At 33.7% G+C, this 16273-nt stretch overlaps 1 protein-coding gene across 1 annotated transcript; it reads right to left on the bottom strand.

Annotated features, from left to right (window-relative positions):
* Positions 1-11409: 11409 nt before the first annotated feature.
* On the bottom strand, positions 11410-15300 carry LOC134718512 (uncharacterized). Its single transcript, XM_063581083.1, has 3 exons — positions 14897-15300; positions 14153-14216; positions 11410-12778 (listed from the first exon to the last, which is right to left on the bottom strand). Exons 2-3 carry the CDS (start codon positions 14174-14176, stop codon positions 11537-11539), a joined length of 1266 nt encoding a protein of 421 aa, XP_063437153.1. The 5' UTR covers positions 14177-14216; positions 14897-15300; the 3' UTR covers positions 11410-11536.
* Between the last annotated feature and the right edge of the window lie 973 nt (positions 15301-16273).

The following is a 16273-nucleotide window of genomic DNA, read 5'->3' as shown; positions in this document are numbered from 1 at the left end:
AAAAGATATATTGAAAATGATACCAGGGCCTGCCCTTTTGTTACAATTCATAAATATTTAAGTTGGTCTCTCCCTTACCAAATGTTTTGTATTTGGCAAATACAAGTAAATTTAAATCTACTTACCTTTTCTTTGGACAGAAGATAAATATGGGGTTTTGGATTTGACAACACGTCTGAAATTTCTGCGATTTCTACCCCTTTCACTTTCCAAATGTAAAGGTCATGTTAGTAGATAGAAAGGATTTTTTTTGTCAGTCAGAAACCTTCATTGAAAAAATTGCATCTACACTGTGTATTAGTGTAAGTTTTTATCTAAAGTAAATCTGAATTAAAAAAGATATTGCCAGTGTACCTTTAACTATTTAGTTCCACAACAGGCTTCAACTTTGTTTGATAGAAGTGTGACAATGGGGTTTTTTCAGTTGAAAGTGCTTGTTTTGATACATATATGTAGAAATTGCCAATCTTAAAAAATAAATGGACCACTCGCTGTACTGTTTATATCAATTGAATATAAATATTTTGTTGTATATCTCTAAATACATGAAATTTCCTTGCTTTTTTAAGATTGTCTATTTATATACAACTGACAGACAAACAAATCTACAATACTACAAACAATAACATGATGTAACCATAGACAAAAAAAATTGATATGTGAGACTACCATCATGTTTGTGTGAAATTGCATAGTTTACAACTTTTAAAGAAGGGGCCATTCATGTCATTGAAACATCTAGTTTAATTTTTACCTGTCAGGAGAATTTAATTGCATGATTAATTTTTAGCATTGTATATTGTGTGTTTATTTTTTCTCCATATGTATAAACTCTTACACATTAAAGAAAAGTTTTCGATGAATTGTTCTTTTATACGACTGATTGCTGAAATGTTTTGATTTTTAATTTAGATGGTACATACACTCATTAATTTATGTAGGCCTTTATGCCTTATCTGTCTTCTGGTTTAGGTCAAGATCATTTTACATTTTCTTAATAATTCTGATTTAATTCTTATAAACGCTTTATAAACTGTATTTTTTCTCCATTCCTTTAAACATCATGAAATATGTACTTTCCTTGTGGAGAATTGGAAACCTATTGATTTTTGCTAAATGGATTTTACCTACTTCATGACCATCAAGTACATGAAGTATGCATTTTCTGTATTTGTACCATTTCTGTCAATCATTTAGTGTTCTCACTTGTTTTGACTTTATTTTTTATTGAATTCTGTTTAAGGGGATGTACCGATAGGCAGGCCGTTGCCTTGTTCATTGCAAACAGCCAAAAGAAAGGTTTTGAAGTTTATACATGTTATCTAGATACAAATTTGATTATGCTAGCCTCAGAAAGGCCTTTCAGTATCGTTGTTTTTGATACAGATGTGGATTTTGGTACGCTAGCCTCAGAAAGGCATTTTACGTATCTTTGTTTTGATACAGGTGTGGGTTTTTGTATGCCCATTGAACACTGTAACTTAGTTATAATACAAGATTTGTACAGGCAGTACTGTGATATTTACTTTTTGTTTTACTCAGGAATAATTTGATTGCAATAAAATTTAATATCATATGTATAGTACTGTTTTGTTTTGCTTCCATTTTGAGACCAATGTTCAGCCTATACATACTTTTTATATAAAGCTGCACCAAAAATAAGCTGTAATCAATAGACAGTATGGTCTAAGGTACCAAGACATCAATAGATATAGGAAGATGTGGTGTGTGTGCCAATGAGACAACTCTCCATCCAAATAACAATTTAAAAAGTAAACCATTATAGGTTAAAGTACGGCCTTCAACACGGAGCCTTGGCTCACCGAATCACAAGCTATAAAGGGCCCCAAAATTACTAGTGTAAAACCATTCAAACGGGAAAACCAACGGTCTAATCTATATAAACAAAACGAGAAACACGTATATATTACATAAACAAACGACAACTACTGTAAATCAGATTCCTGTCTTAGGACAGGTGCAAACATTTGCAGCGAGTTTCTGATTTAGGTCTGGCATATCTGGAAAGTAGGATGAAAAATTTTTTAAGACTAGATCATCATTGCTGAGTGTTATCCATGCTCGCCCTCATTTTACACCAAATTTATGAAATTTTGGAAGTCTTTTCGAATATTCTCTAGAAAATCTTCAATGGGTTTTTAAATTTTAATTGTAAATATACACACTGCAGTTTAATATTCATAGATCAGTAAAAAAAATATATTGTACTCTTGCATCCAATCACGGCGTTTCTAAGTTGACTTCCTTCATCTGCCTTGGGTACACAAAAGGCCAACCTAATGTTGGGGAAATGTAATATATTGTAGTACCGGTTTCCCTTTAAATGATGTTTTAATTTATTTTATTTTTTTTTATTTTTTTTACAAAACTTTGGAACTTGCCCAACAAATTTTGCATGCAGTATCACAATAATAATGATTTGTCCTCTGAAACGTCAAATATTACTTTTGAATCATATATTTTCTTGTTTTCCAAAAACAAATGCGTTAAATTTCCATCTTAGAAACTGCCAACTTTAAGTTTGAGAGTTTTACTCGAGGATGGTATTAAATTTATGTCTTCATCAGTCCAATGATCCTTGATTATATGTGCATCGAAAATTTCAATAAAAAGAGTCAATAAATAACAAAATGATTTTGGTTTTGGGATTTAAAGGTGACTACTAACACCGTAAATTGAGGTGTATACCCAATTAAAAGTGCTAAAATACAAAAATGTGACCACAAAACTTTTTATGAACAGAAAGAAATTTAAATCTATATACTAGTCTATCATTTAAAACAATTTGCAGCCGTGTTTTATTCCGGAACTGTTATATTATAAAAAAGAAGATGTGGTATGATTGCCAATGAGGCAACTATAAATATCCACAAAAATGACCCAAACATTAACAACTATAGGTCATCGTACGGCCTTCAACAATGAGCAAAGCCCATACCGCATAGTCAGCTATAAAAGGCCACGATAAGACCGGTAAAACAATTCAAACGAGAAAACTAACGGCCTTATTTATGTAAAAAAAAAATGAATATTAAACTTTTAACTAAGCGTCTCTTTTGAGATCAGTTGCAGTACTGTAATGCCAATTATATAAAGAGGCACAGCCTGGACACTGTGTTATGTCTGGACGACCTGATCACTATAAGGCATCAGCCACATTTTGTAGCTGGGTCCTAATAAACCAATACATAACTGAACATTCAAAATGCGTTTACAAAGAAAGATACAAGAATAACAGATACTAATAACATCTGTTTCATTGTTAATTTTGACTCAATCAGTGCCCAGATGAAGTATAAAGTCAAGTATATTCAACTTTTTAAAATGAATACTTGAATGTTTTGATAACTCAAGTCAAAGTGGACAGCAGTTTATTAGCATTCACAGTTCTAACTAATGACAGCAGTTCATTAGCATTCACAGTTGACAAATTCAAGGCAATGGCTAGTTTGCATAATAGGCATTTCATAGCAGTTTATTTAGCCTTCACAATTATTAGCAGGTTTTTGTGACGAAAATTTTAAATGAGATACATGTACCCCAAAAAACTGATGTCAGCACTGAATATTCATGAGAACTGGTATACTAACAGCTATCAATAATGCATATTCATACAAAGTGCTAAGTTGATTTTCTAAGCTGTACATCAGAGAAACAGATTTCATGATCAACACTAATAACTCGTGTATTACAATATTTCTCCATTCTCCACAGTAAAATTTAAAAAAAACTAAGAAAGCCTAGTACTTAAAATATCTCCAGTGGAGAAATATTGCAACACACTTGTTGCAGTGGTGAAACTATATTAATTCTCTTTCTCTTTTGGATTTAAAAAAAAATAAAATTAATACACGTAATAATAATGTTATGTAATATGTAAAACATTGTATTATGTTTCCACAATTATGTTTCCAATTTTGGAAACAAACTTCAGTAACATACATCAACTTCATTAAAAGAGGGACGAAAGATACCAGAAGGACAGTCAAACTCATAAAATGGATTGTTTGGTCAATATTAACCATAACCAATCGGCTATTTGCAGCCTATGTTTACCTAATACTCCCTCCCCGTTTTTCAAGTCTTGAATAATGAATATGATGTATTTTTGTTTTTTAACAAAATCATATTAAAATAGTCGTATCTTCATTTTCAAATAACATCTTGCACTGCAAGTATATGATATTAGTTTATTACATTCCTGTCAACATCAACTATTCTATTTGAATAAACCACTATCCCCCCTTTTTGGGCTGTCTGTGTGATTTCTGTTTTCCCCTACAAATTTATGTCAGAATATACACATGCATTAACTGTAACTTCAACTTACTGTACTTTGGGTTTGTGAATGCATTCCATTTAGCCTAAATTATAATTTATAATTGACAAAAATAGTTTTTCACTAGCAAGAATTTACACACAGTTTGGAGCCAAAAATGCACATTTGATCATTCAAATGAAGGTTTACTTTCAAGCTGAAAACACAAGTCAGGTCCAAGCATTTTTATAACAAAGATTAAAATCCAATCAGCTATCTAACTGCCATGGAACTGCTGTCATAACTGTTGTCCAATTGACAACACTCTAAAAGGTACCATGACTGCTAAGAAATGGTCAAATTAGGCAGTTTTTTCAAACTGGTATTATATGGAATGCTAAGAACAGCTAAAATAATGCCAAAAATATGAAGAACTGGTAAATAACAGCTATTAGCTAACGATGCGGCAGTTCAGTTTGACTTGGTAAATTCATAGTTTGGGTGGAATTAATAAAGTGATGACTTCACCAAATATTGATCACATTGTTCTCAGCAACTACCCATCTTTGAATCCTGATGGACAATTCATTATGTATTAATGCCATACCCTGGGTGCAATCAGAGAGCAATTAAACATTCACTTCCTCTTTATCGTGGACTTCATTTTATATGGCCTCAAACAGTTTTTGTGGTTGCATATTGGTATGGCATGAATTGTGAGATCTGTTCCTTCCTATGCCAATTAGAACCAAACTCTATCACAACTATTTACGGATGGCGCCCTTTAAAAATTGTGTCTGGTAGGTTCAATCTATAAGATTACTGCCAGCATGGAACATAGTTAAACATTGGACCATAAGGAAAGTCTATGAAACTACTTGCCAAATTGTAACCAAACATGGTCAAAATGGGTATCCAGAAGGTTCGGGTCCGATCCAAGATGGTTAACAACATGCCACAGATCTTAATTGAACATTTGAACTTAAAAGGGAAACACAAGCTAAGATAGCTGAAAGTATTTGGCCAATAAGGATCAAAATTGATCATGGTGGTCCTTGGAATGTAACCTTTTTATGCAGTTAAGCTGCTTTATGCAAGCACCCTGGATTTGTGTTCTACCCAATAAATGCTGAAATACTTGCCATTGTTCTTATCTAGCTGGTAACTATGCTATTTATAACTTAAAGGATAGTTTTTTCATACTTTTCGTTCTGAATTACAAAAGATATGACCAGAAAAAACTTAAATGATCGATTTTCCCAAAAGTTTTGAAGTTGCACATAGGAAGTAGAGCACATTAGGATTCCTTATGTTGTTTATTATCCCCCGAATCGAAACAGTCGAGATCCCCACCTTTAAATTAAACCATATATATTCATGATTGAGAACTAATCAAATGAAATATAGGGAGAGTCCTTAGGGTCACCCTACAAACTCCTGTTTGATAACTTAGAAACAGAAATTTATATCCAAAATTTTCCACTTTATTTCATCTGGATTATAATAGATATAGGAAGATGTGGTGTGAGTGGATTATAAGTCTGCTAGTCACTGATGTTTCAAATAATGCTTCCTCAACCATATATATCCATGTATTGGACAACATAACAAATCAAATGAAATATACTAGGATCATCCCACCCCTCCTGTTTGAAAACTTGATAACGATTGAGATCCCCACCCCAAACCATATATATGCATGTATGGGACAAGATACAAAAACATTAAATGAAATATAAGGGCAGTCCCTAGGGTCACCCCATCCCCTCTTGTGTGTGTTTTGAGAACTTGTAAAAGATTGAAAAACCAACTCCTAAACTAAATCATATTCATTCCTGTTTGTCATTTCAAAAAGATTGAATGACATACAATGTCAATCTCATAGGCGTCACATATGCATGTATTTCTATGTTGTGATGTTATGCTATTGTTTCTGAAAAAGGGAGAAGGTTTGGATCCATTAAAACGTTTATTCCCGCTGCAAATGTTTGCACCTGTCCTAAGTCAGGAATCTGATGTACAGTAGTTGCCGTTTGTTTATGTAATTCATACGTGTTTCTCGTTTCTCGTTTTTTTTTTATAGGTTAGACCGTTGGTTTTCCCGTTTGAATGGTTTAACACTAGTAATTTTGGGGCCCTTTATAGCTTGTTGTTTGGTGTGAGCCAAGGATCCGTGTTGAAGGCCGTACATTGACCTATACTGAAATTGTTATTTGGATGGAGCGTTGTCTCATTAGCAGTCACACCATATCGTCCTATATCTATGTCACTTTGATAGACCTAACCAACGTGTACTAGATCTTGCCCAATTTTCGGTGACCATAGGAATGAATAATTATTGAAGTTTTGTTTGGAAGACTTCATAACAGCATTATGTAACAATATTTTTTTTGATAATTGTAAAATTTTATTGATGGAAAATAATTAGTAGGTTTAAAGAATTTCCCTTAATTATAATTTGAATTATTACTGGTCCTATAAAAATTTGCATTTTCATATGGCTCATTATTAAGAAAACATATCTTTCAAGCCCAAGAATGTTTGACCAACTGTTTTTATAATTACCTGCCATTTTATTCCAAACTCAGACATCATAAACTTGGGGTGAAGGTGGGGGACATTAACATTTACTATGGAGAGGTTAGTCAGACCTCACCTTTGATCCTTGTAGTAGTAAACATTTGTCTAATTTGTGTCTCATAACTTTTGTACTGTTGAACACACACTCAGTTTTCTTTCCAGGGAAGCAAGTCCATTCCTACTTTTACAAGCTCTTACTGAAGGCAACTTGAACTACTAACAGTCAACTTATACCAACGTTAACTATCAACTAGAAGAACTACAATCATTGCAAACTTGTACCACTGCAGACTCATTACCATGAAAAAAATATACTTGATATATGCGATGCTTTTAAAACTTTGACAAAATATTAATTATTTGCCTTAATGATTAATTCATTAAATGAACATAAATGTACAATATATGACTGTCTAATGTTTGTTCATTTTAAAAAAATCTTTAAAAAAATTGAAGCAACATTGCCACAGTTTTTATAATTATGTTTGGCTTGGTTTTTGGTTAACTGCCTACAGCGCTTACAGTGCTTTGATTAAATTATGTCAGCAGTTTATGGTACCATCCAAGATTACCGCAAGAGGGAAACATTAAAACATTCGACACTATAGGAAACATTCAAAGATATTTTCCAAGATGACCAACAGCTGTTAACAGAGTTTAACATTTAAACCTATGGTAAAACTTTCACAATTGTTTCCCTCTGGAACTAAATGGTCAATTAGAACCATACTTGGTCTCAACGACTCTTAAATGGTACCCTTTGACAATTGTGTTCGACAGGTCAACGTCCGTTCCAGTACATATCATATATCATGGAACTTAGTTTAACAATGGACCTTTAATAAGGAAAAATACTTCAAAGATCTTTTCTGAAACTAATCCACAATGGTCATTGGATCACTTGCTTTAAAATGTTAGTCCAGTAAGTTCGTTTCTAAACAAAAATTGTTGACAACATACATGTAACATATCAAAACATAACAGGACCTTAACATTGAAGAATCTTTTCCTCTGAAATTACTTGGCCAATGGGGTTATTGAGTGCAAACAATACATTTTCTTTAAAGATAGGGTTGTTGTATATCAAATGAAAGGTCATGATATGAACATATGAAATATCAAATTCCCAACCTCCAAAAATAAGTTGAATAGGGTTATTAAGTGCAAAAATCAAACTTTCTAGAACATGGAGTTGTCGCATATCAAATGAAAGCTCATATACTCTATGTTACATATATCATACTTCCGATCTAAAAACAATTAGGCGGATGAGACCATTAAGTGTTATAAGCGAAAAGTTTTAGAAGGTATGCTTGTCGTATATCAAACGAAAGGTCGTACAAAGTACATTACGAAAACATACTTTAACAGGAAAGACCTTTCAATTGTTTTACAAACAATTGAGATACTAGTTCTAGTTTGTAAACTGATGTAATAGAAATGACTGATGCCAAATGTGATGCGCTAAAATATATCTAAGTGAATGAAAACCAAAAACTGAAAACAATATATAATTTAATTAACAAAGTACAACTTTTATTATCACATGCCAAAGGTAATCAGAAATGGAGCATTCAATATCTTCAAACTCGTACTTAGAAAGCATGTAGCAAATGCACTAATGTACTATGGAGGCATGTAGCAAATGCACTAATGTACTATGGAGGCATGTAGCAAATGCACTAACCTAAATTCTGTTTTGAGAGCTTGGCTTTCCTTGGTTGGACTGAATATCAATCCTTAGAGAATTCAAGATAATAATCTAAAACAAGAGGCTGGCTGTCACAACGACAGCAAACCGGATTTATTATCATTTATTTTTGTCCTGCCAATATCAGAAGAACCATAACTGATGGACGGTGAAAGTGAAAATTGTCAGTATCAAATTTGACCTTCACTTTGTCATCAGTATCAACATATTTAAATTTGAAAAGCTTAGATGGAATGGTTCATGAGTAAATGCAACCACTTGAATGGAAATGCCATTTCACATTCTTTCAAGAACCATAACTCCTAAACGGAAAAAGTCAAAATCGTCATTATTGAACTTGACCTTCATTTTGTCATCAATAATAACATATTAAAATTTGGGAAGATTTGGTAGAACAGTTCATGTGTAAATGCATGGACACGACTGGAAACTTCAATATTGTATCTTTCAAGAACCATAACTCCTGAACAGTAAAAGTCAAAATCGCCATTATTGAACTTGACCTTCATTTAGTTGTCAGTAACAACATATTAAAATTTTAAAAGCTTTGGTTGAACTGTTCATGAGTAAATGCAAGGACACGACTGGAAACTCCATTTTTCCATCATTTAAGAACCATAACTCCTGAACGGTAAAAGTCAAATTCGCCATTATTGAACTTGACCCCCATTTAGTTATCAGTATTTTTAAAAAAAGCTTTGGTTGAACGGTTCATGAGTTAATGCACGGACAACATTTGATTGCCGCCCGCCCTGTCGCCGTACATCCCCAATCAATAACCGACATTTTTGTCCCTAAAATCCGGTTAACGAGTTCTTTAAAATATATAAGTTTGTCAAAGGTTTTGCGACGGTGCAAATATTAAACTTTACAATATAAATAGATATCCTTTACCAATGAATTCAAATAGCAAAAGCTATGCTATTTAACAAATATATAGCGAATAAGCTTCATCTAAATTATCAAATAAAGAAATATGAAATTTATAGTTTTAAACAAGGGAAATAATGATGAAATAATAATCCTAACTGCCACACTTGTATGAAATGCATTCAAATATCTTCTCTGAACTTACTTATAAAAAAGAAGATGTGGTATGATTGCCAATGAGACAACTATCCACAAAAGACCAAAATGACACAAACATTAACAATTATAGGAACCAAACTTGTTTACATTGGTTCTTGTATTGATTCTTTTTAAACGATCTGGCATAGCGGGAACATAGTTAAACAGTTGCTCAAAACAACCAATTGGAACAAAACCTAGTTCCCTTTGCAAATTGTTTCCGGCCGGTTTTGGTTTGATCCAAGGCCTCCGAGGGGAACAACGATTTCACATTGGACCCTGTAGGAGATAGTTTTAAATATTTGATGTTGAAATTACCGTTTTTGAGAAACACAAGGCCAAAAGGGGTGAACCAAGAACAAATTGGAAATCAATTTTATTTTGTCCGATTTTGATGAAGATGTTTGGAACAGAAATCATATGAAGGTATTTTAATGGATTATGTAATTTGTTGGCGGTTTTGAAAACTGAGAAGAGTACCAAAAAGGATCTAGACTGAAAATGCTTCAACTTGATGAAACGAAAAATGTTGTTCGACATGTGTATACTTTATAGATTTATATTTTTATTTTGTAGATTTCATACATTGTGTTTTACTTAATTTTTTAAGTTTTTTGTTTATCGTTTCCAACAAACAAGAGGCCCAAATCGGGTCTAGAGATGTGATTGGCCCTTTCGGGGCGATTGAATTGGATGGAGTCTAGCAATTTAATATGTCTACATTTACTTTGTGTCAACACTTACCCGAATGTACCCTTTATACGGTCGTTACTTGCTACGCTCTACGGAGCACATTTTTACACAGAATTTATAGAACTAATTGCAAACAAACTACTAGTAAATTCTTACAATAAATATATCTGTCAGGTATGTCTCCAATCGTAGATGGCCGCCCGCGGAAAACGTAGTGTAAGTGCATCTTATTTGGAAATGCATAGAAAGATCTTCTACTTAGAAACTACTCAGCAAATTGAAGCAAAACTTATCATTGGATGACCTTCTAGCAAAATTGTGTTCGGCAGGACAGGGTACAATCCAACTTGATTGCCAGTGACGAACGTAGTTGAGATTATACCATATGGCGAAATTTATTGAAAGATATTTTCTAAAAGTACCGTGCAAATTACAATGAAACTTGGTCACAATGATCTTTTAAAATGCACAGGCAAACTATTTCTGGTAGGTTCAAGACTATAACCCAAGATTGCAGGAATTACTAACAACATAGTTTAACATTGGACCCTGAGCTGAGGGCCAGGGGGATCAAAGATCTTAAACAAAACTACTGAGACCAAACTTGATAACATTTGTTTTTGTATGAACACTTTTCAAGCAGTGCTATATCCATCCTTGATGGGCAATAACGGGGAACATACCTATAATATCGGGGTCTAAATTGGGCTGGCTTATGTAGCCACGGTTGATGTGAGCGATACAGCCTCTTAAAAGTCTTTTGTTTCATATCCTAAAGTATTGGCACAAAAAGTTTGTCATTAAACTAGATCCTTGAGTACAAGAAAGTAGAAACAAAACCATTCAAACGAATGCGATCAACATATGAATATCATATCTCATTGGCAAACTTTTTTGTGCCGAGACCAGGCGTTACAAATCAGGCATGAGCTTTGTGTCAACACTTGCCCTACTGTTTGTTCCCTTGATAAATGTGATCGTATCATGCTGCACTAGGCGTAGAGAGTATTTTCTTTTATATTTACCATAATCAACAACAAAAAATCTGGACCAAGAAACAGTATATAGTAACTCATAGTAATTTTGTTTGATTTAATTCTTGTATGGTAAAACCAAATATCAAACCTACTTATATTATATATTTAATTAATTTCTAAAAATATGTTTGAAAAATCATTATTGTATAAAAAATGTATAGCAAATGTTCAATTCGGTAAGGCAGCAATCAATGTCCGAAACAATAGCTCTGCGTCATCGTATGATGTGATGATGGGAAACTGATCTCGTCTGTTTCCAGTAAGCAACTCGACAATGTTAATAAATTCATTGCTGCAGCCATGCTCTGGAAAGTTCTCTGTATATTCCTCTATGAGATTGTCAATTGTTTGTAAGTTACATGGTAAAGGAAATGAACAGTCTCTTCCACCAAAGATCTCTGGCTGATAGTATAACATATTTGGAATACCACTTGGTGTTACAACTTCAGCACGTTGTCTTCTTATTCTATGTGAGTTCCAGTTCTCAGCAAACATGTCCAATTGATGTTGGATAACGGAGAGGAAACAAAATCGAACACATTCTTTATGTACTGGACACGATACATTAAGAAGTCCAGTGTCTTGGAAATCCTGGAAACGGTTTCTCCAAAACTGGGTGAAACTCGTTTTTAGTGTACCCCAAAGCCTTTCTATTCTTTGATTTGCAACAGATCTGCCGACGAGAAAAGAATTTTGTCCCGACATTTCATCGTTTTGATTATGTCGCAACGATCTTTGTAAATCCCTCATTATGACGTTTTCTGTTCCTGCATCCGATCGAACAACCCTTGGAAGCATCTTTCTTTGTTTGGTCCAATTAAGATACCAGTAACCGACATATCTGGGGTTATTGTTGGAGGGACTTGCTATCAACCATAAAAGTTTACGAGAGTATCCATCGATTGCCCCATGTATAGCTATGCCGTAGGGTTTTAATTTATCGTAACCATCGACATGAATCAGATAGTTTGGTCCTCTATTGTAGTACACTCTCCTTCGAAGAACTCGACGCGATCTGTTGAGTACACCCTGTTGGTCTATTGTTCTTAAGCAAAGCCTTGCTCTTGATTGTGTGACGCAAAGTCCAAAGCCTATGTTCAGAGTCCTCCACATATACCTGTATCCAACATTAGACAGGCCATTACGGTGTAAAGCCAGGATTGTCCTTACAACTGTAGGTAATGGCGACTGGTTGTTACGCCGTCTGATATTTAATCTTCTCTTAAGTCTTTTTAACATGGAACAACTCATGAATGTTCCGTGAACAAACAAAAGAAATCCACATATTTGAAGGGACGTGTAGCATAATTGATGATAGTATTGGACTAGTTCAGGCACAGAAGCATCATCGCCTGGGTAAGGTATTCCTGTAACGTCATGATCAGCAACACAAAGGAGACAACAGAGTAACTGAAACATAAAGATAGAAATTACACGTATAATGTAATGATAAAATGAAAAATCCGATTGGCTTGATATCTAAATAGGGTGTTCACTGTGACGTCATCAGCTTACTATAAAACTACTAGGAAATGCGCTGCGCCTTCACATTTAATGGAATACGAAATGGAAAAATACACAGTAAGTTTTGACAATCCAAAATAAATCTTCATGGCGATATTTATAACATATTTCATTTTTAAATTTACACGTTATAGGTATCAGGTATAAGCATATGATATTTTTACATTTGAACATGTTTTCATTTTCAAACAAGAGGACATATCTTCTTCCAGCATATTGCAATCGAATAAACATTTTAAAAGTCATCTGATGCCTAAACGAATTTATTTTGTTTGGTTGATTTTTGTACCATATCTTAAAGAAACAACGAATAGTGTACCTAATGAATAAAATTTGTTATGAAAAAAATATGTTTCAATTTTTGCTAAATTTGTTGTAACATCATGCCTCCTTAAACATGATATCTAGTTCTTTATCAATCATTGACTAATTTATAAAATTTGGTCGCATATTGTCAAAGTCAATCAACCATAAAAACAAGGCCAAGATCAAATTACAGGTATCAAAATGACATCCCCTGGTAGTGGGGAACCTCCTTGTCTAATATCATCAACCTAAGTCAAAGCTAAAATTACACTTCAGACTATATATATCATCCCCTTGTAGTTGGAGACGTTAATGCCAAATATTATCAACCTTATACTTCTATTTCTTGAGATATGGACTTAAGCAGTAAACTCGGTTGCAAAATTGACTATTAAATTTCTTCAGGGTCATTCAAGCATTTAAAATAGGTCAAAGATAAATGGCGCATGACTGACTGGCAAGAACAATATGTAGGAAATCTGCATCCTAAATATAAGAACCTTACTCGTTATGCTTCACGAGATAAAGACATGAGCAGCAAACTTGGTTGCAATGTTAACGCCATATATTCACCGTCGCCTGTAAAACCGTACCTACATGTCTCGCTTTTACTGCGCATGCTAGACAAAATATGAAGAAAACTTTATATCATGGTTCACTATATTTTTCGCTAGAGCCGTGTAAATGTGTGCTCATTTTTCCTATTTTGGTAATCCTTTATTTTTTGTAATTTTTGGCCGTTTAAGGTGCAGTTTTTACAAAATAAATCATAATACAGTATTAAACCTTTTTCATACTTTCCACGAAGATGGAGCTGATTAGTCTAAATGAAGAAAAACATTATAAAAACCATACAAGAAAGTTTTGACAAATTTTGTTTGTTTTTAAGCCAAAGTGTGTTGATTTGATGTTCGATGTCAGCAACATATTTCTTTGTTTTACTTTCAACATTACCTTTAAAATATTGCTTGCTTCCATAGTCTTTGACCATTTATTAGACGGGCAGGTGACCAAGCAGCTGAAATAGACGATATTCTTTCAATTGAAATGTTTAATGAATAGCAAAATCTTCTAATCGGTCAATATCAAAATAAAGTGAACACATATTTCGTTTCGCATCATGCTTTTCTACCTGGCATTAGTGGCGAAAGCAGGGGGTCCGGGGTTGGAACCCTCTTTTACATTTATTTGGAAGATCAATGCAATTGAATGGGGACATATAGTTGGAACTCCCCTTTATCGTGGGCTAGGATCCCCATACCCAACCCTTATAAATGACAAGATCCACCCTGCTAGTTGTGAATCAAATTATTTGTTTAGATTACTAATTTTTTTTTGCTTAGCTGTTATGAATTAAATGAGTCATGGAGATTGATCTACAAAGGACTCTGAAAGGCGAAAGAGAGGGACCATTCAGTTTTTTTCCATTTTTCATTGACAGTCGTACAGAGCGGGTAGTGTACTTGTGATGGGATGTTGGGGAGAGGGGTGAAACCCTTTAAGTAGAATATATCTTTAATAATAGCAGACGTCTTACTCTAGATCTTATCACAGGTCACGTTAAACTGTAACTTTTCAATGCCCTTTCATTCAAACAATAACGTTTTTTCTCCCTATGATCTTTTTCATTTTGTGTTCAGTATTGCTTCATATTAAAATATAACGCTAAGTCTCCAAAGAAAACAAATATAAACTTACTTATGACTCGTTTCCACTGCTCCCGCTGATGTTGTTGCTGTCGATCTCCATCTTTAATGTGTCAGCACAGGAAGTAAAATACGGACCGTGGGAATCTGACCGTGAGAACGAATAAAGTTAACATCAAATAAGCAAGTTGACTTAATTAATAAACAAGTCGACTTCTTATTTTATGTCATTTACATTTATATTAACAAGTCGACATCGTAATCAAAAACTTTTTCTTTATCATTCCGACAAGTTGACTTCAATATGATGATTTAATATCAAATAAACAAGTTGTCGACTTAATCAATTAACAAGTTGAATTCAACGTGTCGACTTCTTATTACTATGCCATTATATTTATATCAGCAAGTCGACATTGTAAAACAATTTTTCTACATCATTCCGACAACTTGACTTCAACTTGATGATAAGATTCCAGCTTTTAACACACAACTTAACTAATAATTCCGACTTATTAGCAACAAAATAACTTTACAAGGGGTGTACCATATGCGCTTCCATACTATACAGACTATTGCTTGTATAACTATATTTGCACTTGTACACACTATATGAACTATATTTACGCAAGTCATAAATTTAGGGTCGGGCTTGGTATGTAGGATTCAACAACGTAAACATGAGCTCTGCAAATCTCTCACAAGTTCAACTGACGAGATATTTCATATCAAAATCAAATATCAAATTTAATATAAGCATATTTTACAACAGGAACACATACATAATGTAAATAGCTAGGCAAACATGCAAAAATTAAAACAAGCAAGCTAACAAGAAAATAAACGCAAATTGAAAAGTATAAATATATACATGTAACTGAGAAGCTCCCTCGTGTAAATAGAATTGGTATGATTCAATTAGACAACTCTTCACAGTAGAACAAACGGCAAATAAAATAATAACAAAAAGTCATGTTACTGCCTTCAGCAATGAGCAGAGCCCATGCCACATTAACTATAATTATTAGTAGTCACTTTTCTGCCTTCATTTATGAGCAGAGCCCATGCCACATTAACTATAATAAACCACTTTTCTGCCTTCATTTATGAGCAGGGCCCATACTGCATTAATATCAATAAGTCAGTGTACTGCCGTCAACAATGAGCAGAGCCCAAGTCGCATTAATAACATGTAGTCAATTTTCTGCCTACAACAATGAGCAGTGCCCATACTGCATTAAACGAAGTCATTGTACTGCATTCAACAATGAGCAGAGCCCATTATACTGCATTAAAGAGTAATTAAAAACAAAAAAGAATCAAAGCCTGAAAGGCTGTAAAAGCAATTGCTGCCATGTTTATGTTTTGGGGACTTTTTTTTCATCCACATATATTTAAGAATTAAACATGACAGGAGTGTTGTCTAGTG

The sequence above is a fragment of the Mytilus trossulus genome, chromosome 5, assembly GCF_036588685.1.
Source record: "Mytilus trossulus isolate FHL-02 chromosome 5, PNRI_Mtr1.1.1.hap1, whole genome shotgun sequence".
Taxonomy (NCBI): domain Eukaryota; kingdom Metazoa; phylum Mollusca; class Bivalvia; order Mytilida; family Mytilidae; genus Mytilus; species Mytilus trossulus.
This window is presented reverse-complemented; position numbering and strand designations above follow the sequence as displayed.